Source organism: Lepisosteus oculatus, chromosome 12, assembly GCF_040954835.1.
Source record: "Lepisosteus oculatus isolate fLepOcu1 chromosome 12, fLepOcu1.hap2, whole genome shotgun sequence".
NCBI lineage: Eukaryota > Metazoa > Chordata > Actinopteri > Semionotiformes > Lepisosteidae > Lepisosteus > Lepisosteus oculatus.
This window is the reverse complement of record NC_090707.1, coordinates 1,404,558-1,428,566: the sequence shown is the minus strand read 5'-3', so window position 1 is coordinate 1,428,566 and position 24,009 is coordinate 1,404,558. Positions and strand designations below refer to the sequence as shown.

Below are 24,009 nucleotides of genomic sequence, written 5' to 3'. Positions count from 1 at the left end.
TTGCATCAGTGTATCTTACAGGCCTATTGTAACACAGATTGCATTCTATATTTCAAGTACAATATTATCCAGATATTGTCCAGATAGGCATGAGGGTTTATTGATGGCATCGTCTTCACTAGTCACTGTTCAGGAGCTACAGTAAATATGGCTGAAATGTAAATGAAATCTACAGTACGACTACTAATTTAGATTCCATCTCAATAATCCTAATCCATGGAAGAAAATGTTTAGTACCCTTATTAAAGTCAGTCATTGTTTCAATAATAAATAATAAATCTTTTTCTGGAAACAGGAGACCTTCATTGTTTCACTGGCTCCCATAGCAAAGACGCTTTAGAAGTTGTGGTAAAACAAACACTGCTATGAATCTTTCAATAATTTCAGTCAGGCACCCATAAGAACACAAAAATGTTACACTTCAGAAGAGGTCATTCTGCCCATCTAGTTCATTTAATCATATTCAACTATTTGTTGATAGAGACCAGAGTACCAGCTCCAGCAAAAGGGTTGTGTAGTTGGTTTCATAAAGACATGCATCTTTGTACTGCTATACTGTATCTCCACTCCTGTTACAGCACAGAAACGCTAATCTGAGTGCCAATTTCTACTTCTGTTCTAGTTCTAATATTGTACTGTCTTGCACCACATTCAGTCCAGCTTGGCACTTTGTTACAGTTTCTTAAAAACTGGATCATTTGGAAATGTGTGATTTTTATATCATGGCTGTCAAATATACTTATTGTAAAAATCATCAGTATCAGGCTTAACAAGTTTCAACTGTGGTGTCCCTCAGAGCTCCACTCTCTGCTCAGTACACAGTTGTGCTTCTTTGTAAAATATGGTAATGTTACTGCATCATTTAATATCGAAACTTTTTGCACTTACTAAGAAGAAGACAGAAGTCTTCATAGCAGGCTTCATTCATCATAATTAGGTATAGATATGGACTATTTCGTTTCCTATCTAAACTCTAAAATTCATTAACATATAACTAATGTTATATTTGGGTTGTTATTTTTGAAACAACACATTGAAAAATCCCGAAACTCATCTTTACAAGGTATTTTTGTTTTGACTGTATTATTATTGGACATGATTAAAATAGTTTTAACCTTTATTTTTTAAAATGTAAAATGTCTAATTATACTTGTTTACTGTTACTTATTTATGTCTCAGTAAAGTGCTTTCATCCCTGTGTTGAATGATGTCTTATAAATGTAAACAATTTTGCAATTAGAGAATAATAGAACATCTATAATAAGCATTTCAATAATAATAATTACAAAGTGGAGAATCATAATCAATTTATAATTGATTATATGTCATTGTAAGGTGAGTGGAGAACAAAATTGCTAAGGAGCAGATTGTTTCAATTTTCTCAAGCCAGCTGAAGTGTCCTTGACAGAAATCCATGCTGATGATACAAGGATAGAAGACAGTGGTAGAAAGGAGAGATAAGGACAACGGGGCTGATTTTCTAAACAGATATGAAGGTTCAGGTCCACTATGGATCCTGCAGATCTTGGTGTATATGAAAATCAATCCCTCTATGTGAACGAGAGAGCAATCAGAAAGAGGTCAACAAAGATGGAGCAAGTCATGGTAATCTAAAGGGCTGCAAGAGAGACATTAAGCATTTAGTCCACCTCTTGACAATCCAGAATTCACCTGACTCTGTCTTGAATTTATCTTCATGAACAAAGGGAAAATAATTCTTACTTGCAATCACATGTTTAAGAGATTGGGGCAAAATATTTGCAGGAATGAGAAGTTACAGAATGTATTTTTACACCAAAAAATAGTTAGTCATTTTAAACCAGATGGAATATGGTAACTAAGACCAGCAAAGCTAAGAAGATGCATATTTGACAGAGAGCATCTGTGTATTTTATTACAAAATATTACATATGCCTGGATCTGTGATTTGCTTATGTAAATTGAAATACTACACAAAAAGACAATTCACATCTGGAAATTTGTGATTTATTTGTCTAGGAGAAAAAGCCTTGTGTGAATAGAAATAATGATTGGTGTGGTGAAATCCTAACAAAACTGTCTGTCAACATTTTGGCACATTGTTTTAAAATTAAGGAAGGCCATATTGTAGTTTCATTATTGTTTTGTGTGAAAAAATCTGAATAGTTTATGTAACTGATCACCGTTTATTTTTTTCTAGATTTTGTTTCCCCTTTATTCAGTATGAAATAAAATACTAATAGGGTTTCCATAAAACAGTCAAACATCTATCTTGACATGTGTAATTAGGTCCCCTTCTTTTGTGTCTGAATGGCTGGATAACTTTAATTTAATGACATGTGCTGCCACTGCAATCTATTACACAATTCTGTGACTACGGCTTCTTTTTTCTATCAAAAAAGCTAAATTGCTATCGTCAATGTAAAACCAAAATCCAAAAACATTTAATCATAAAACGGGTATCAGAGTGTGTGGTATTTATTAAATGTGAAGAAGTATGTGAAGTGACAGAAAGACAAATGCCCCACACTCATAGAAGTAGCAGGGTACAGCAAAACTGTGAAATGATGAATATCCTGTGAACGATCTATCACAATTAATATGACTTTGTTTGGTAGAGGAAATAAATCAGTAGGCATATACTATAGTTTACATTTGTTATTTTCATCCAAGAAAGATACTAAGGTTATAATGTGTTTTAATACTGCATTACCAGTATATGAAAGCTTATTGTAAACCAGCCTCTGAGTGATTTATTATTACTATTTATACAACTTGAAATGGTACAATAGCAGCTTAGGGTAACACAGGTATTAAGATCATCTGCTATTTGCATATACAGTACAGCATTTTTGTGTTGTACATCAGCATCGGCTTGGCTTTGAGTAGTGTTTATTTAACCCATTTAATTTTTTTTTACTTCTCTTTCATATTTTGAGTCATTGTAGTCTTGTATGAATTTACATTTACAGTATTTTAATGGGGATCCCTTTAGCAATATGCTATATGCAAATGTGTACTATGTTTTACAAGTTATAATAAATAGAGTGTGTTTCAAATGTATCCATATCCTTGATGAAATCAGAAAACATTATATAGCATATTTGTATCACACGTATGAAATGCCACATTCTGGATCCTGGAAAGCAGGGTGGGAAACTGAAGCAGAACCAAAATATGAAAGGATCTACCATATTACAGCCACACACTTGAAGGTTACAGTATTTCGATTATATGATCTGGTTCAGCAACACAAACCTTGCTTCTATCCAAATATCATTCTATAAATAATGAAAAAATGTCCTAAGGGTGACTTATATCACAAAGCTATTGTGCTGACAGTAGCATTCTATTTATTAGAAGTACTTCTTTGCAGTTACAGTACAGTACTGTATGTAGCTCTTTTCATCCCAAAGGATCTCAGACTGATTTACATTTTGGAGGGGGCCTATTTCATCCACCTCTGAAGTGCTGTTACATCATACAGTACGTAGGCAGCTTGTTCCACAACAGTTTCTGTAAGAATTGCAACCTGTTCTCGATTTGAAATGGACTTCCAGGTACTTTCCCGATTTTGATAAATTCATCAACTTGCTGTGCACATTTGGCACTTTCTGTATTTCTACAGCTGATCAAGTGGAAGCAGCTGTCTGTATTTGGTCTTATCTTACTACCATAAGCGGAAGGTGATGGAGACTCAGCAAAGGTGTGATATTGTCAGAGAGCAACATGTCTGAGGCTGGTAATGTTAACAGAAAGAACAAGGTATCTTTTGTTGATAGCTGGAATACTTAATTACAAAATATTAAAAGGTGAAAACCTGGTGATGTGATTTGCACTCATTACCCATTGCACTGTAGAACAGCTGGGTTGTTTGGCAGTGAGTAGTTATAAGAAAAGGATAATGGCTACATAAGACAACTAATGGTCTTTAGTAGAGGTCAATGTGACACAAGTCCCTTCTTGATGGATAATACCATTTTCAGTGTTTTTTTTTTCTTCGTAGACATTGATGTGCTGTTTGGTTCAATGCTGTTCCTTGACAGTTAAGTGGCATGAGAAGTCTCAATTATGTATTGGATTCTCAGAGCAGTGAAATATTGCTTCCTCCTAAAATTAATGTTTCTGTAATCTCTAACACAGTGATTTATTCACTTGATGGTGCATCTTAATCCAAAACAGACTGTTGTTATTTATTATTTCATTTTAATTTGTCATCTAGGCAATCACTTCAGTTACAGTAGTTCATTATATGTCTTTTTTCAGAGCATGATCTTCCAGTTATGACAGACATACTGCCTTACAGCTCATTACATTGGGTTGCAGTTTTAGTTAATTATCCATCATAAACTGTTCTCATCTGGTCTGTTGAGCTCTCTGTGCGTTATGGAGCAAGGTAGTGTAATTGCTTAAACCTTTACAGCTGTGTAGTAATTACCTTCATACTGTACCAAGAACCATGGTGCATTTTCACAAGTAATGTAGATTCACGAAATGATTCCAATTTATTACTCCCACATCCAAGAAACTCAAGTTTATCTATAAAGGTCATGTTATGGTACTGAAGTTTGTAAGGATTTTAAGTATTTTACTAAGTTAATCTTTATATAGGAAACCTCCTTTTGAAGGTATTCATTTTTTAGTTTCATGGAGTGATAAAAATAACAGAATAACATCATATACTGAAAGTCTTTTGAACACGAAAAAAAATTACAGTAGTTTATTGTTTTGAAAACTGAATCAAATCAAAACTCACTAAAAAAGTAAACGAGGAATACTAATGTGTATAGAAGAAGATCTAGTTCTTTCCACTTATCTGTTCATAAGGCTAAGTCTTGGCTAATGTATTCAGCTTTGCCTGGAGCTACACCTGTACAGTCTGAGGATGCAGTAGGTGAAGACGGGATGATATGCCTGCAGAGACAGTTGATCTGAGAAGTTCATGGCTGAAATCCTGGGTATTTTCAGTTTTTTACGTGGCAGCACAACGATCTTTATAGTGTTAAATCTAAGGAGGGTTTATGAGGTTTTGACTTTCATTTTTAAGTATACTGTGCAAGTAAATACTGTAGGATATGATCTTCATGAAATAAGTAAGGTCAGGCATAGTGAACTGTACGTCTTAAGCAGTCCTGCAGAAAAGAGAAGTGCTGAGATCACTTTAAGCTTACAATGGCATCTTCTAAGAGCATTCTTAGCACTTGGCTTGTGCTAAGAGACAAATGAAGTGTCTGATGGATTGTGTACTTTTGCATTTTTTACCTAATATAGGTTTTATAAAAATGCATGTCTAAATTCCTGCCACTGTTTTGGTGATCTTTTGAACTTGATGCATAGCAGGTACAATGCCTTTGACAAGTGTGAGTCACCCAGCCACCATTTGGACATACAGTAATATCTGTATTACAGTATTTCCAGTTTCATTGTACTACTATTTTAAAATGAAGGAGAAGCAATAATTTTGTCTATCATAGCATACAAGTGTACACCTCCTATGTACAGTATAGCTTTAAAAATTGACTTATGCTGCGATTGAATTAAAAATTAAATCTTTAAACCACATATGAACTTTATAGACAGTAGATTAGGCTATTATCTGGTATTTAGCTAATTGCTTCGTTTTTTCAAATGATCTGTCTTACAGTATATACCACGTTTAGGCAGTTTGCCCAGAGTTAAGTACATAGTTGTCATCTTCAAGTACCTGCACTGCTATTAATGAAAACTTATGGCCCATCAGACAGAACATGGTAAGCCCTGGAAGAAATCTCAGAAGAACAATATGCAATGGAAAAAAGCAATTTCATGTTACATTAAAACTGACGTTGTCTCCCTACACAGTTTCTTCTCATGCTAATTGCCCACTTAAATTGATAATTGTAATAGTTAAATTGCACACTGGTGCTCATTTTCATGAACAAGGTTTTAATTAGGGGGTGATATAGGCTCATTATCAAAGATACATTCAAACCTGTGCAATTAAATAAATGGGATGGTGGAAATAGTTTCTTTGTTGCTTCAACATGCAAATCTGTTAATAAAAAAAACTTTAAAGCAAGGTTTTCACATCTGAAATGTCTTGATTTGGGAAGGACAGTCAACTACAGTAGTCAATGGCAAATCCTAAGGAAGCACAATTTGTACATATGACTTTTCATTTGTTTGACAGCATATGTTAATTTGTTTGCGTTTCTACTTTTATTCATTATTATTTATCATGCACATTAATATGTATTGGACTAGGTTTACTTCCAGTCAGGGGATTATACTATTGAACGATGTGAGAAATTCTTTAATTATGGTGTAATTACTCTGTAATTTACATGCAATTAATTCCTATTATAGGAGATATCATACGGATATCATGGTAAAAGTGAACTGAATGCCCATTGCTCCAAAACATTATAATGGTATTATGGAAGTATAGGCACCTGACAATTTTCAAGTGTTTTTACATCTCAATGGTGTCATTATCTTGGCTGGAATGTAAAATGCAATTCCTCGTTAATCAGGACGGCTGACATCCTGTACTCCAGTCACATTTTCATGCGTATGACAAAGAGAAATGTATTTATTAACCAGTCAGTTCATTTTTTTAGAAGAAATTATTTTTTATATGAAAATATTTCCTGGGCTTTTTTTTCTCATCTGCAGGATGTGTTTAGAGACTTACAGTTGCTTTTCAATGAAGAAAATTTGCCACCTCCTCTGGATTTCATCTCTGTGACATTTGATTGTTGTAACTCGTAGTCGGGGTTTGTTTCTAGACAAGCAAAGCTTTATATTATTTTGCATATGTAAAAGTGATATTTTTGTTTCTCCCTGTCACTATAACCTTAAAAATCCCAGTTTCTCAAAAAAGGGTAGGGGACAAATTTCCCATTGGCCTTTACCTATCATGGCCTCCTAATAATCCCCATCTACAGTATGTATTGGTTTTAATATTCTGTCCTCCACCCCACTGATAGCTGGTGTGTTGGGAGCATACTGTCGTACTATGGCTGCCATTATGTCATCCAGGTGGGGCTGCACACCCCATTACCTGTAAAGCGCTCTGAGTGGAGTGTTGCATGGCTGTGTCTTGCTTTTGCACCAGCAATTATTCGGATAAGCTGTGTAAAAGCTGTGTAACAACAAGAGCTTTAAATAACTTCTTCATTTATATTGGAGGTAACTTTTATAGTGTGGCTTTACACAATATGCATATACAATTACCACTGCTGCAAAAGTGCTATTTGAATAGTGGATTGTGACCACTGTATTGTAGGTAGTAGGGAATATTCAAACTCATCAAGATCTTCATCCTCTTGAAGTGTTCTCTGCTAACATCAATGTTTCTAATGCACATTTTCAGGATCTTAACCAAAGGTCTTAATAGTTTTATCATGTTATATTGTAAAGTATTATGTACTGTATATTGTGTATATAATACTCCACCATGTTTTGAATATATAGAGTATCTCTACACAAAGGTTTTTAAGTGAACACTACCAGAATGGGGTTAAGTATACAGTGTCTGTTCTTAAAATACTGCTTGCTGACATATTTATGTGTTGATGGTGGAAGCTGAACTGATGTTGCATACAGCAGATTTAAAATTCCACAGACATAAATTTTAAACATAAAGAAATGGAACCCAATACTTCTCATAGTGAGCTTGTTTTAGATTGTCAGGCCATTAGCTAAAACAATCTGTCTTATTCTGTCCAACTTTGGTGTAGAAAAATGAAAGTTTGAAATTAACTTTGAAGAAAAAATACATGAAAAACTAATTAGCAGCTTAAAGAAAATAACAACATATAATTACAACCTTTATGACAGAATTCCATTGTAACACTTTGCAGCTTAATGTTGGCTGATGAATTATGCAGGGGATTCGCGAGACCCTGTTCATTTACTGCTTATGTAGCAAATGAGTCTGTCTTACTTCCCATGCATAGATCTCTATCAGCTGTCAAACTTGTTAACTTGGCTCAGTCTACTCCAGAAACATCCATTATTTCATAAAGGTTTACAAAGATATCCTCACCATCATTATACTATTAAGGCATTAGGATAAAAATGAACTGTGCCATATCACTTTCATCATTGCTTTCTGTGAGTGCAAGAAAAAATGTCAAAGCTTTTTTTATGGATAAACAGGGTATACCTCATGTCTTCAGTTCTTCATATGATTGTACATAAAGATGATTTACAGAAATGAAAGGATTTCTCTTCTCTGGGCAGACCTCTTCACCAATTTAAGTCATGCACCGCTTAACAAATTTTCCAACTGTTCACTATCACTACTGCAACATAAGAAAGGATGACAGATTCTCCTCTCAGCTCAGTTTAAACATGTTTTCCTGCATTGATATTCCATTTTTAAATCTTGCAATTTTGTCACATTGCATCTTTCCTTGCAGACTACCAGACTTTTCATTCTGAAAAGCCTCAAAACATCAGAGAACATTGTATCCCTAGAATGCAGACACAGATTTGTAGCAAATGAGATAAACAGCCTTTTGCTCTTACTGTACAAAAAATAATCATTTGTCCACTCTTGGTTAAACACCCCTGCAGAGAGAATTGATTTTCCACTTGCCCTTCAATTGAAGGCTTGAATTTAATAAGTGCTTTATTTATGAGGGCAATGCTATTTGAACATCTTTTCAATACCTGACTCGTATGCAGTATTTGCTAATTTGACAAAATTACCGTGGTGGCTTGTCAAAGACATTAGATGATGAATATTAGTTCCCTATGTAGTCAACAGATTGTAATATTAAAACAATGAACACCGAAAACAATTTTACTCTTCAATAGTTTTTGCCAAATCACCACTTTTTAAATTAAATCCAGGCAGAATATTGCCTGACAGGGACTGAAAGTATTAATCCTCAGATTCCAGTGTAAGAAAAACAGGAATGCAAAATCAGAGACATTCTCTGGCTTATGTTCTTGTTCTTGAGAAGTGCATGACGTACCGTAAGTAAAATTCATTTGGTTCACCACTGGCAAAAATGTACTGTGGGATGGAGTTAGCCCTGATTTAAAGAAACCAATTACTGTGACCTGTGACCTCGCCTAGTTTGAAGCCAAATGAACACCTGAAAAATATACAGTACAAGCCTCAGACAGAATGCACCCCAGTCAGGCATCGAACCCTGGACCAAGTTCTGTGCTAAATGTCATGAAACCAGATGCAGGATTCATAAACCATGTAAGATAGAATGCATTGATTCACAATAAATTAAAAGATAGCCAGCATTGTTCCTCAGCTTTTTAATCATTTACATGGAGTATGTTTTGGATAATCTTGTCAGTACAAGAGTCATTGCTAGCCTGTGACATGCAACATATTGTAGTTTGATTTTTGCCCCACTGATAATTCATTGCAAGTGCATTAATGAGTTTTTTGTATTGCTTTATTTAAGGATTACTGCTGGTATCATCTTTGTGGAGCACTATGTGTAAATTGAAGAAGATTGAGATCTACAAGTCTTTGACCTCAATACCTCCATCTTCTTGATTGGGAAAGAATTGATGAAGGGATTTACTACTGAGCCTCTGGAGGACATGCTATCTATTGCTGTGTTAGCAGCCACTTTAGTTTAGTGTGATTATGATGTTATCATGGTGTTGTCATGTACTCCTCAATTATTTCCCCAATTCACAGAAAAAGGTGTATCAGACTTGACAACCATGGGCCCAGAATGTGTGGACCAGATAAGATAACATATAACTCATATTAGTGGGGCTCTTCCAGAGGATATCAAGAAAGAAATCCTACCAAATATAAAACTTTTAAAGATCTCATTTGAACATGTTCTACATGAGATTTTGATCTCATGTTAAGATTACTTTTACTGCAATGAAAATACAAACAAACTGTACATACAGTAGCAAAGTTTGCATAGTGGCTGTGTGCTGTTCTGGATTGAAATCGACTACTGCAAAAAATGACTTTGCAAAAAATCATTTTAACACCCATGTACTGTGGGTGGATCTATATGCTAGCTGGTCAAGTTGTAATCACTTGTACTGTATGTGAACGATTGAAGAAAGATGTGGTGAGCTAGCCTTAGCCCTGTTTAGCGATGTGCACAAAATAGTGCCTGAGGGGGAGATAACAGCAGAGGAAACTCTGGAGATAAAGCATGCTCTGCTGTCTAAGTACTGCATTACAGTATGCTGAAATACATAAATGTAAACGAAACACAAATTTAAGGTACAGTATGAGTTTCTGTAAGCAACTTTGAAATGGATTTGCCCATTTGATCTATTCCTCTCGAAAACGTGTGTGTGGGGGTGATCCTCACTGCTAAATGTAAAGCTGATGAGGCTCTCTGCACTTTACACAAACCAGCAGTGGTAAACATCCACACAGGGCTGTTCTGGTCTATATAGATGGGCTTCAGATTGTGTAGAACAGATAACTCTGCAGCTGACAATAGAAAGAAAACCTATCTCAACTGAATACTAAGTACATTGTTAACAAAACATATAATGTACTGCCTAAGCTGTTTACCCAGAATAAATCTTTATACACAAGACCCCATTCCTTAAAATATCTGTGAAAATATGACTCCCAAAGTGATATTGTCATTGGTTAACTAACATCAATGCTCAAGTGATACTGATGCATCTTACATTAATCTGTTCTTACAGTATCTTGTTACCATCGGTGACAGTGCATCTCTAGTAACAATTTCCATACAGTATGTACTGTTAAAACTTGTGAAAGTGCTCATTCTGTTTACAAATTCTTTCCCGTGAGAAGCTACTGTATACTGTGACCAATGAGATGGATAAGTGTATCTTATATGGGAACACTGTTTACTTTTTGTTTAATTTAAGACGATAAGTGAACAAACGGAGAACAAACGGTCATTTAAAATGATGACCTAGAAACCTGTTCGTACTGTACATCAAGGCACTGACTCTGAGTTAAAAGCCTTGCTCAAGGGTACAACAGCATCCTACCTAGAATTTGAACCCATTGTTCACTGGTTGGGCATCAGCAGATCAAACTGCTGCACAACACTACTGCCTTACAGTGACTTTATATGTGCTAAATGGAATTTGAAATTTCTTTAGGTGGTTTTGCTTTGTAGTGTTGTAAAACTGCCAGACCTATTTAGTGTTCACTTTCTCAAAATATCTTTGTATTCCAGTATGTTTGGTTTAGATGAGTGATAACATATCATCATAAATCCTATCAGGGAGGAAAAAGACATTGTGACAAAGACAACTGAGGGCAGTAGTAAGATTATCATGAGTCAAGAAATTGGAAAAGCTAAGAATTAAGCACAGTGCTACTGTATTTATAGTAAGAAAAACCTATAGTATGGTATTGAGTTCAATTGATAAATTTTAAATTCCATAGGAAGAGAGTTGGACAACCCAACCTCTCAGTGAGGCTCTCTGTTCTTTACATTAAGTTAATAGTTTTGTTCAAGCCATGATGAATGAAGATGTGGATTATCAGGTTAATTTACTGTTAGTAAGATTATATAAAATAATTTAATTTGACACTTTAGACTGGCCATTTTATTAAGTGCAATGACAGTTCTTAAAAGGCTGTGGTGGTGTGTACAGTAGCCCACCAAGTAACACCTAATACTGAACTGGGTTGGAGCAGAGCTCAGGGCTTAAGTAGGCTGGAGAGGGGAGGCGTGGTGATGAAGAAGTCCTGAGATTGGCTAATGAAGTCTGGAAGATCTACGCCTCCCCTGAGAAGATGAGGTTTGATGTGGCGGTATAGGTGCCCTCTGGTGGCTGGATGCTGGTACTGTAACAACCTCCTGTTCTCAGTTTTTCAAGTCAAAGGCACTTCCAGGGACTTCCCATTTGTGTCTTCTGCATTGTGTTTCACTTTTGATTCTGAAGAATTCCACTGTGTTTGCTTTGTTGCAGCCTTTCAGGATTGTAAATACAGGAATCAGATCCGCTTGATATCATTTCTGTTCTGTTCCTTCTGCCTGTCAACAGAGAGCATTCCTTTAAGTCCTAGATTATATTTGGTTGCTCTTCTCTGAACTGATTGAAAAGCAATATTTTTATATCATGTGGTGACCAAAAGTATTTAACTATTTTATTGCACAAATATAACATAATTTCTATGACCTAGAGTGTTGATTTTCAATGTCCTGATCAACACTTGAATGTCTTTAACACATGGCCATAATTTTCTAATTGTTACTGTTTCGCACAGGTTATGTGTTAGGAGTTTTTCCCTATTCCCAACTTCCAGTATTTAATTTTATTTATTATATGCTATATGATTTTAAAGGTTTATTGCCTGTTCTGTTTTTCTGTGGATACTATTATTGCAGTATAAAGATTTTAAATAATATCGTCCAATTTAAGACTTTAGTAATTCCTGAATTATTATGTTTTCTGATAATTATAATTACATACATTTCATAGTGAATGTACATTTCTCATTTTCGGTTAATATTAACATGCATAATCAACTTCTGCATCCAAAGCAGTCCACAAATAGGTAGTACAAACAGCACAGGGCATTAATTATTAATACATTATTTCCACATTTTAATTAATTTCATGGCTTTCATCTCAGTGAGATCTTGGGAGCTGTTTGTGAAAATACCATTATCTTTAATTATACAATCAAAAACACGAGCAGTCACTTGTACAAAAGATGTACTGTATGGGGTTTTCATTTTTTAGCCTTTCATTTCTCACATGGGGCCTTAAGACGCATGCTGCATAGTGACCTGTGGTGTGCACGGAGTCTGAAGACGCCGCTCTCTCACCTTACCCTGCTGTAGCCACTTCAGCTCCGAGGCAAAAGCTTACTGTCGATCGGCCTGCGAGGGGCTGTGCTCCAGTGACTTTTGGACCACTGAGGCAGTTTATGCTTTGCCCTGCCTCTTGTGCTGTAAGCGTATAATAAAATTCCTAAATGCGCCAGATATCTTAGGTTCTTTCTTTTCCCCCAGGGAAGAGACTTTAGAGGCTCTTCGAATATTTTCTTTCTATGCTTTCAGACTCACTTTGCCAGCTTCCAGAACAATCAGTCTAAATCTTTCTCCTTTTTTATTGCATTGGCGGAGTAAAGCTCTTTTCACATTCGTATTGGCCTGTATGTAAATCAACTGATATATATGTGTGTGGTGTCCCTCACTGCATTGCATGCAGTACAGTATGTTTCACAAACAAATACATTTATTCCCAAAAGACAGGATCACTGCCAGTAAGCATACATGGGCTTAAGTTGTGAGGATGTGTGAAAATATATTATTTTCTTTGATAAAAAAGATAAATAGGGAGCTTTGTCACCCTTTAAACCTATTTGTCAATAAATCAAAGATGATTGAGTGATTTATAACTGTTTTATAAGGGTCTTGTTACTTTTAGGTTTTAATAATGTTCCTATTTTTTTAACTATTTTACTTTAAGAATGTGATACTTTTGGTTCTTTTTTATATTTGGACTTCAAATCTCCAATTTAAACTAATGCATTAACCATGCACAATGACCTTTTAAAGTTAATCTTTGCTCCTGGTCCCCCTGAATATGTCTCCTATTGAAAGTTCTGTATGATACATTAAAGATGATTAATTAGAGATTTAAATACTGCGATATATATTCAATATCATGTATTTAATGATGTACATACTGTATATAAGATAATGTTATTGATATTAACACTATAAGCTTGTGGAAACTGTAGAAACCTTTTTTGTGAACATACAACAAGTTAACTATGCTTAATTTTTAGGTTCTTTGTTCTAGTGAAACAGGAAAAGGTTTAATTTTTCTGCAAGACATATTTTGCATATAAACCTATTTTTCTACTTGCAGTTTAATCTCACATTCCATAACTTCTGTTTGTGTGTCTACTGTAAATGGGTCTACTTAATCATTTGTGTTTCAAAAACAATAATGCATGTTTATTAAATGACACAAGAAAATTCGAAAATCAAACCTTCACTGTCATAATGCATCTGCAGTTTATTCCTCCCATTCTTGCTCATGTTGTATTGTTTGCAGCGCTAGGAAAAGTACAAGTTTATTTTTGCCCCTTCATGTGAGGAGTGACATTAGTTGACAGAACATCATGTGGTAACTCAGATGTCTCAGAAAAGTACCTGTACAGGTATCATAGTGTATGTATGTAAAGGTGATGTTTTAACAACACTGTCCAGAAAGAGTGATTTATTGAATTATGTATAGAACGTTCCTGAATGCAAGAGGCACCACTTGAAACGAACAAGTGCCTCACAGTCTTTAACGCTGAGCTGTGTTCTAGGTGGGAAACTGTGGTGGGCGGATGAAAGCACAGCCCGGCTTGGCACTGTCAACAAGAGAGATGGGAGAAACCCAGTGATTCTGAGAAACAAGACCTCAGGCGTGGTTCACATGAAACTATATGACAAGGAGGGACAGAAAGGTAACACTGGCTTTGTTTCTATTGACTACATGAAAGCACGAAAGGTACTGAAGATAAAGTTAAATGTAGAAATTTAGACCTTCGAAGCCCTAATTGGATTTGGTTTGTGTGTTACACATTGTCACCTTGTTAATAGACTTAATATGTGGGGCAAAAATGTCCTTTTAATGTCATGATGGCTCACATTTTTATTAGTGATATCATTAATATTATAAATCAGTTTTTCTCCCCTTCTAGTTTAATCTTTCCATGAGCTAAACGAAATAAACGTTTGTCATTTTTCTTGCTGAAAGACATTGTGCATTATAAGCTAAATCAAGCTTGAGGATCTCACATAAGCTGCCTGAAACCAAAGCAGAAATGCTGTAACCTGGTGAAGTCATTGAGTGATTGACTATTACTCAGCCCTCTTCCAGTCAAGGAGATGAAACACCTGACTACAGACACGTTAGCAAAATTTGTGTTTCTGATTTTTGCATTGCTTTGAGAAACTAGAAATGGAACTAAACACCTTTTAATCCATAAAGCATGGTTTGGAGTTTAAGTACAGTGGAAGCCTGGCCTTCAATTTAGTGAAATATTGGCAGAATCATCCATATTAATGATGGGTCCATTAACAGTATTGCTGCAGATCCCTTAAACGTTCCATTAGTATAAAAAATGGCAATTAAGGAGTCTTTAAGGTAAATCTTTTTACTACCTCTCCAAACTTTCTCAGACCAATTAGCTACTTCATTTATCTTTTTGACACAGACCACATGGGAGTAAAGCGATGTCTCATTACTCTGCTTCAAATTAGCCATCTGAGGTGCCTGTGATGAGGTGTCTAAGGAACAGAGAGAAGTACTTGAGAGGCTGTTGCTTTTAAATCTCAGATATATCCCCTGCTTGCTTGTATGAAGGAAGAAACAACTTAATTCAAATCAGTTGAAAAATAATTCCATTTGGTCCAGAGATAAAATAGAATTTCCTGGAAAATATTTCATACAGTATATCTTTAAGAGAAAATGTAACTTTAGAAAGCACCACCTTTAATTTGAAAATTATTTTAAGCATGTAAAGTAATTACATAATTGCACAATTATGCATGCACATGGGTGCACAGTCTATATTGTAGATAAAGGTGCCAGTATGATATGGATGAGTCACTGAAAAATGAAAAAAATCCTCTCTCTTCCACAATGATTGATTATGAAAAAAGTCTGATGGCATATTTTTTATTGTACTTCAAATGAACTGAATCATTTGCGTGAATAATTTCTTTACCATGTAGCCCAGCTTTATCTTTAATTAGACTCCCAAAAGCCTAGAGCTTCCATAATATTTAAGAACACCTACCCATGGTTTTGTTATGTATGAAAACTGAATTATATTTAATTAAAAGAGAAATTAAAAGCTTTACAATAGAATTTAAAGTTTGTCAGCTTATACCTAGGAGGATGACATTAGTGATTTATTTTGTATGAATTGTACTTTATGATATTCAGGATTCACAGTCAAATCTATAGAACAACAAAGCATACTTATATGTTTACTCTTTAAATGAATAAATGGATTAAGTAATGTGTATGGGAAAACTTATTTCAACCCTGCTAAGAGCCTTATCAAAACCTACATAAATGGCTTTTAGCATCCAATGGATGGTATTGATATAATTACTTATGTTAATTTAATATCCAACATGGACTTCTGAAGGGAAATTGGTACTTTTTAAGAAAATGCATAGCAGAATACATATTAAATATTACAAAATGTTTTATTGTGCCGTCTGATGATAACTTAAGTAGATTTATATCTTCCATTATAAATACGATGTACTGTATAAAGTTAAAATTGTAGGATTTAAATGAAAGAATGTTCTGTTCAAATTGTACAAAGCATTTCTTTAAAGGCTTAATTTATAATATTTTGGTCACAAAAACTATTGCAGTTCTGGGATGAATCCAGAAGTACTGTAAGCAAACAGGTACAATCTTGGACTCAGAGCAATATCCTGCACTGACAGGGTGAAGGAAATGGATCCTTTCCTCTACAGAAGTGGTTGTATCCAAACTTCTAGATAATTGCAGATAGAATTTCAACCCTGGGCCACAGTAAACAGCAACTATAGAATAAAATCCGTAGGTTCCATTGGAAAGGTCCAGATGTCACTTGCTGGTGTTACTGATGACTTATCAGAACACTAATAAGAAATGGAAATGTTACTCAATTTATTTAATTTTAACTAGAGTTCACAAATTAATTTTGCACAATCCTTATCTTGCTATGTAGACATCCAGTTCTCAGTTTGATGTTTTTAAGGAAGGAGAAGCCACAGGTCTGGGTGAGATGTCCAGGGTTTATGGTATCACCTTGTTTTTCCTTCAGGACGAAACCCTTGTCAGCTAAACAACGGAGGCTGCTCCCAGCTCTGTTTGCCAACATCTGAGAATTCCAGAAGCTGCCTGTGTACTCTGGGCTATAGCCTGAGAAGTGACCGCATGTCTTGTGAAGGTAGAGGGGAAGTTAAATCCCAAAAAACCTTGCTTTGCTTCAGTTTGTGCCTTCAAAAACAAACAGAAAAATATTTGATTTGCTAGAAATTAATTTTGCACTCTTCTTATTTTCAAACAAAGGCCTTGGATCCTTCCTGATGTACTCAATTCATGAAGGAATCAGAGGAATCTCTTTGGACCCCGGTGACAGTACAGAAGCTCTTATGCCGATAACAGGAACCCTGTTTGCTGTGGGTGTGGACTTCCATGCAGGTAAATCAAGTCATGTTTTAAAGGGTTTGGTGACCATTTGCTCCAAACAATGTTATTGGTACTGTCAGATACGTTTGTGATGGAAATCCTACCACTCGAGCTGTGAAAAGCTTGTTTGTATCTATCTATCCCAGTGACTTACAGTATACAGTAGTGCGCCAGAACACCAGCTCTCAGTGGGGAGGAGAGCAGAGTGATGAAGTCAGTACAGAGATGGGGATTATTAGGAGGCCATGATTGGAGAAAGCCAGGGGGAAACACCCCTACTCTTTTCAAGAAATGCCCTGGGATGTCTAATGACTACAGAGAGTCAGAACCTCGGTTTTACGTGTCCTGCGAAGGACAGCGCCTTTTTACAGTATAGTGTCCCCGTCACTATACTGGGGCATTAGGACCCACAGAGACTGCAGGGTGAGCTCCCCCTACTGGCCCACTAACACCTCTTCCAGCAGCAGCTACTTAGTTAATTTATCATTTATAAAGAATAATAAGAGTTTCCTATAATAAAAGAAACAGTAAGCTCTCTTAACAAAGCTCAAACACAACTAGAATCTGGTTGATGTTAACAAGGTCCTCTCACCTGGCACACATTTCCTTCTCTTTCCTTGTGTCACTCTTCCTTACGTGTTCTTCTCCTGCTTCGTTACCTGCTTCCTTTATCCCGGATTTCTCACTGATGAAGACTCTTAATGATTAACGACTAATAAAGAACTAAATTAACCACAGTAAACCAGATTCCTCTTGATCTGTTGTCTCTCAGGCAGACACCTCAGTATTATCTCATTGTTTCCTAGATCCTGAGAGACTTCAACAGCCACTTCTGTAGCTGTAACTATATATATATAGTGTACGTATATGCATGCAAAGTGAGTAGTATTTCTTTCTATAAAATGGAAGATAAAAAATGTTTCAGCTGTTGAGTTGAGCAGTTGAAGAATTGTGTTTTTTTCTTTGCATTGTTAGAAAGGAATTAAGCAATGTTCCTTTGCAGCATGCATGCTGATGCAGATCTTCACTCAAGCCTCTCTCCATACATGTATATAACTGTTATGATATAAAATTGTTTCCACTCACAGATGTCTGTTATGCTTAACTGGGGCAGCAGAAGGGTTTTGTACAGTATGCATTAACATAGATTATCATTTGGTAAGGTTTCAATCACACAACTTGTATTATTATAGAGATAAGGGTAGAAATCAACCAGTTCAAAGCTGTACTTTATTAACTCTGCTATATACATTATAGTATAATTTATTTTCTAAGGATAAAACTTCTCCATATATGAAAACATTAGGCAAGTGTGATGACTAGTGCTCACGTTTTTGTCAAATAATTGTTTTAATTGTGCTATTAGTCTAAATTTACATTTCTTCATTTGACAAATGCTTTTATCCAAAGTGACTTACAATCGCATTTTTACAAGAACACATCCAACAGTAGCAAAAAACAAAAAAAAACTCAGTCATAATGAACAAGGTGTCATGCAGATGTCTCCTTGTTTATAATATATAACTTAATCTAGACGAAGGGAATCTGCAGGAATGATATTAATTGATGCTATACTGTACTGTCCGGTACTATCTGGGTGTCTGTGGAAATGACTTCATGTGATTCTCTTGTGTTGCACATTAGGAATTGTAGTCTTTTTGTTCATATATTTGGCTTTTGTCACTGACATTTTATTTACAATACAGTACATGCTATGAAGGAAATGCTTCATGTTCAATTTTGAATAGACTGTTTCATAATACAAATAGAGCTGGACCAGCTATTCAAAATGATATCTTAATGTAACCACAAGAGTTGCCAGTTTAGCTATAAGAGGGAACATTACATTACAAATAGTATATATAATTGTTTGTTTTTCTTTGGGTTTTTTCTTTATTCAAAGAAAGGTGGAATCCAATACTCACACAATGCATACAGTAAACATATTTTGAGTTTGTGGCAATCTACTTTATGTGGTCATGAGCAGGAATTTAGCATCAATAAATGTTGAACAGTAATTCTCACAGTGTGACCTGATGAACACCACTGTTCCACCCTATTCTTTCCTGTGGATAACTGCACATAAAAAGTAGGTTTCTAAAAATGTCAGTTGTAATAATTGTTCTGTGTTTTTCTCACAAAGTAATTGACATTTGAAATATGATGTCGCAATATAAATGGATGTATAAATGATAAAGGTAAGGTAGTGAAGAATGTGCAGCCTTGAACCTCAATAATGCAATGCAAGAAAGAGTGTCTTGTATCTTGAGGGTTGCATTGTCGCCTTGCAGTGGATGGTGCAGTTGATAGGCCACACTGCTTTTATAATCCCTGGTGCAAGAAGCACAAATCAGAAACTCATTACGCTCTTTATTGTGTTTATGATGCCCACTTTGAGGCTTAATGAAAAACTGATATCATTATCAATCAAAAGACCACTGGGCCAGTTAGAATGAAAAAAAACATGAAAGCTCTTTTCAAACACTGGATTTTTCCGCTGGTGGCTGTATGGACTGTGTGGACAGTATGTTACTTCTTCTCCCTCCCACTTCCTGGCTCCCCGGCTTGGGTGCAAGTACACAGTTTATTCCACCTAACGCACTGTACTGTGGATATCTGATGAATTTTAATAAAACAATATTTTCTTCTCAGTTTAATATCTGGTAAATGTAGTGTAATGAAAAAATAAGTGTAAATAGTGTTAAAACGCTTTTGTGATTTAATTGCTGTGTACCTCATATGTTTTTTTGTTCGTGGCTAGTGACAAGTACATTTTTTCCCTGAATTTCAGGAATTATCATGTTGTGTTTCACACTAATGTGCTGATCTGCCTTTCAATCATGCTCTCCTGCAGGCCACCCCTCAGGCTTTGTTATATATTTTGACTACTTACTCTGGCTTGAGGAGACAGAGACAAAAGAGGAATACATTTACAGTATATTTCTTGAGTGACATTTCTTAATTTTCCAATTCTAAAATAATTTTCGTTTTTTAAAGGATCTATTTAAAACAGCCCAGGAGTCGTCTCCTTCACAGTATGTAGTTTTTCATCATGTATGAGCTGAATACATGGAGAAAAATATATATTTCCCCATGTGGCACACACTTTAAGGAATTCCATGATGTACTGTAATATCCACAGATATCCATTCAGTACATTAACTACAGTATTACAAGTTTTGCAGACTGCCTTCATTGAGATGCCATGACTTTTTTTGAGCAGTACATACAGTACAGTACTGTACCTTAATGGCAAATTTCAATATTAACAATTTAATACACATTTAATACTGTACTGTCTGACAACCACATGCAGCTGTAGTAGTTTAAGGATTCGCTGTACGTCAAACTGCAATATTAACAATTTAAGTTTTGATTAGTTCAATGTCACTCCATTCAGTGTTTTCAGAGAATTACTGTGAAACCAGGCACACTGAAAAACCAGGGTTCTATCCAGGCCCTATTCATGATGTAATCTTTTCAGAAAAAAAAACTGTACAGCCATGTTACATTTTAAAATGCTAGCTGGGATGGGTATTTTATATGATTATATAATATATGTACTGTTCTATTTTCAAGAAACACGATTATTAGACTTAAAAAATAGATTAAATGAAGTAGCTGTTTCAGTTACATCTAGTGGAACAATAGAAGACCTAGCAATCTACTATGAGCAGTGAAGGGCTGAAGTCAGCATGCTGACCTGAAACACAATATACTGCAGTGCACTTTCCACTGACATGACATTTGATGTATATTCTAGATGGCTGCATCTGTACAGTATATACTGTAGTTTGCTTTTGTGGTGTATGTTATCAAGTCAGGTTTGCCTTTTATTCAGACTCAATCGAATATCTAATGTGGTTTCAGGTCTAAATGTGGACTAAATAGGGGGGTTTTCATAGCGCTTTATATGAGTAATTGCATTTTCACCAAAAGTGCCAATCACAATGATATTCAATACTAGTCAAAAAGTTTTAAATTTTTACAACAGTAATGATTATTACTATGATTATTACTATTATTAGTATTAATGTTGTTGTAATTTATGTACTATTTAAAAATGTAAAAAATAGGAAAAAATAATGTGTTTCATTGCTTTCTTTCACTATAATGTATTTTGGTTAATGAATTACATACTGTGACCTCCATAAGTACTGGGACAGTGAAGTCAAAATTGATATATCTGCTGTACACTCAAGCAATTCAGATTTGAGGTGAAAAGATTAATATGAGGCAAAAGTATAGAATGTCACCTTCTATGTCTGGGTATTTCTAAACATATGTGCTTTAGCATTTTAGAATAATAATACTTTTGTGTTCCATCCCCCCATTTTAAGAGAACATAAGTATTGAGACAGTTGACTACCAGGTGTATTTACTGGTCATATTGGAGGGCACTATATGTACAGCTGGTTTCTGAGAATTACTATGGCATTGTACATAGAAATGGAAAAGCCTCTTATGTTCCTAAAGTGCTTTTAGCATTAATGGAGATGTTGTACTCAGGTTTTAAAACTGAGCATTTGTTATGCTTTAGTAATGTTTTACTCTTAAAGAAAAGCTATTATACAATTATGCAAAGGATTCACTTTAGGTGCTTCTGTTTCACTCCATTGACAGAGTAAGTGAAGGAGAAAAACATGTTTGCTTGCTTTATCCCTGAAGAAGAGAGAATGATTACAGAGGTGGATTAAAACATGTTGGATCCTTTGTTTTCCATGATTACTTTGGTAATGCATGAGCCCTACCTGGAAATTGCATGCTCACCTTTAACATACACTATAAACAATGCTGAGGAACTGTAGAACCCAAAGGGAAACAGATACTGTATATTACAGTGCAATTGAAATAAAGTGCTGCTTTTCAGCAATTTGAGTAAAATGCTTTTTTGTGTGATGTGTACATTTGGTGTGATGTGTAATTTTGTTCTTTGTAAGTTTCGATCATTTTAAAATTTAGCTACAGCTAAAATACAGCTATTTAAAAAAGCACAGGCCTGAAAGTTTGTCACCATGTTTGAAGAAGTAGCACAATTTTGTCGAAGTATAGCCTCTAAAAAAAATTGTCAAAAGAGTGAATGAAATATGGTTGTATTTCAATGGAATCCGAGGTGTTCAACAGCACCATACTAAAGCACATGGCAGAAACTTACAGCAGGGGAACAGGCCTGGCAGGAAGGTTTATGGAAAAACTAACCGTGAAAAATGCCATGTGATGTGATGTCAGAATCAGCAATGAAGCTGGGGCCAGAGGACCCCAGTGGGCATTTAAAACTGGGAATAGGAGGCACTTTATGCAAAGGGTTGTGGGAGTAAGGAACAAGCTATCCAGCCACATTGGTGACACTGATACACTGGTTATGTCAAGAATGGCTGAATGAGATCCTTAGATCACTTAACTACAAACTCCCAAATGAGCTATATTGTCCACTTTGCCTCCTCTCATATGCAGTCCTTTCCGTGTTCTGCTGAGTGAATGCTGTGTTGGAATTATTAATATGCAGAAAAATGAGCAATTTGTTCATGCCACTACCTTGTGTCCAGAATTCCTGAAGTGATTGCACACAACTGATAGAGAGGGAGAGGGTCTTAGCCAAAGTCTCTTGGCTTTTGGGTTTGTAGTGATGTCAGCGCATGATGAGTTTGCTAACTTTGAGATTGCGCATCTCGAATGAACTCTACAGGTGAGCGTGCTGCCTTGTCTATGTGTCCCGTGCTTCCCTGGGTGGTATGGGGGCTGTTGCTGGAGTGCCTGTAGATACTGTAGGTAATAAAAACAATATCTGTTTTTATATCTGAGTTGATCAGTTAATTAAAATCTTCTATACAAATACGCAATATATACTGTACACTAATACCTCTGCCTCTATATTAGTCAGTGTACAAGGCAGTCAAGTGTAGAAGGTGTGCAATTAAAGTTTGAGGCTAAGGCATATGAAAAGTTACTGGAAATGTGAGGGGGAATTGAATCAGAAATGTAGCCAATGTGTCAGAAAGGACAGGCTTTTATATTGTAGCATGAAAATTACCCCAGATATAAAGCAAAGGAATGGATGCTTATTTCTATTCGCAAGAAGGCCAAGGTATTTTAAGAACCTCTCCTTAGGCAATTAGAAACGCACAAAATAAATATAGCAGAATAGTGTAGGTTCAGGACTATACAGACTCTGAAGAAGAGCTTAATACCTCAGGAATCAATGAACAACAATATGATTTGAGGGTACTGGTGAAGTAAAGAATTTAGATAGAAATGTACTGTAGTTGCATAACTGTCCTACTTCTATAGATATTGGGGGAATTTATTGTGGTGTTTTTTTTACGATGTTGAAAACCTTGATCCACTGTGCAAATGAAGTGCTGTATATAATTAGTTATTTTTATATCAGCATATACAAGCACATGCACTTGTCTAAGAAATTGCTCTGGAATTCAATTTTATTTTAATTAAAAGATTAATTATGTAATGCACAAAGCTTTCATAATGATTTTTTTTCTTTGACAGTTTATTAAAGACATTTAACCTTCAGGTTTGACAGCAAGTCATGCATTACTTGCACAACATGCACAACACAGGAAATGGAGAAACTAAAGAAATTCAAGTTCATGACACTAATGCATTTAAGTGGGAATTTTTAGAAAGGTTTAAAGCAAAGAAATATTCCTCACATTTGATGATTTAGTCTTTTGTCCAAAGCAACTCACAATAGTTATATGCCATGTTCGTTTATAAGTTTCATTTTGCATTACATACTGTATAACATCTGAAAAGACAAACACCGGTTTAACAATATGGAACAACTGTTTACTGTATTTGCACAATATTTGCATTACATTCTTAAAAAGCTTAAAACAATAGGTTTCCATTGTTCATTACTGTCATATTATTAGAGTG

General features: G+C 35.4%; 1 protein-coding gene across 4 annotated transcripts in view; it reads left to right on the top strand.

The window, feature by feature from the left end:
* Positions 1 to 24,009, top strand: part of LOC102685206 (low-density lipoprotein receptor-related protein 1B) — a 461,586-nt gene that overhangs the window by 292,114 nt on the left and 145,463 nt on the right. For all 4 annotated transcript variants that reach the window (XM_015358626.2, XM_015358625.2, XM_015358624.2 and 1 more), the window contains 3 exons: positions 14,240 to 14,380; positions 16,748 to 16,873; positions 16,996 to 17,127. In XM_015358626.2, the coding sequence (XP_015214112.2) occupies positions 14,240 to 14,380; positions 16,748 to 16,873; positions 16,996 to 17,127 (399 nt within the window). The remainder of the gene's footprint in view (positions 1 to 14,239; positions 14,381 to 16,747; positions 16,874 to 16,995; positions 17,128 to 24,009) is intronic.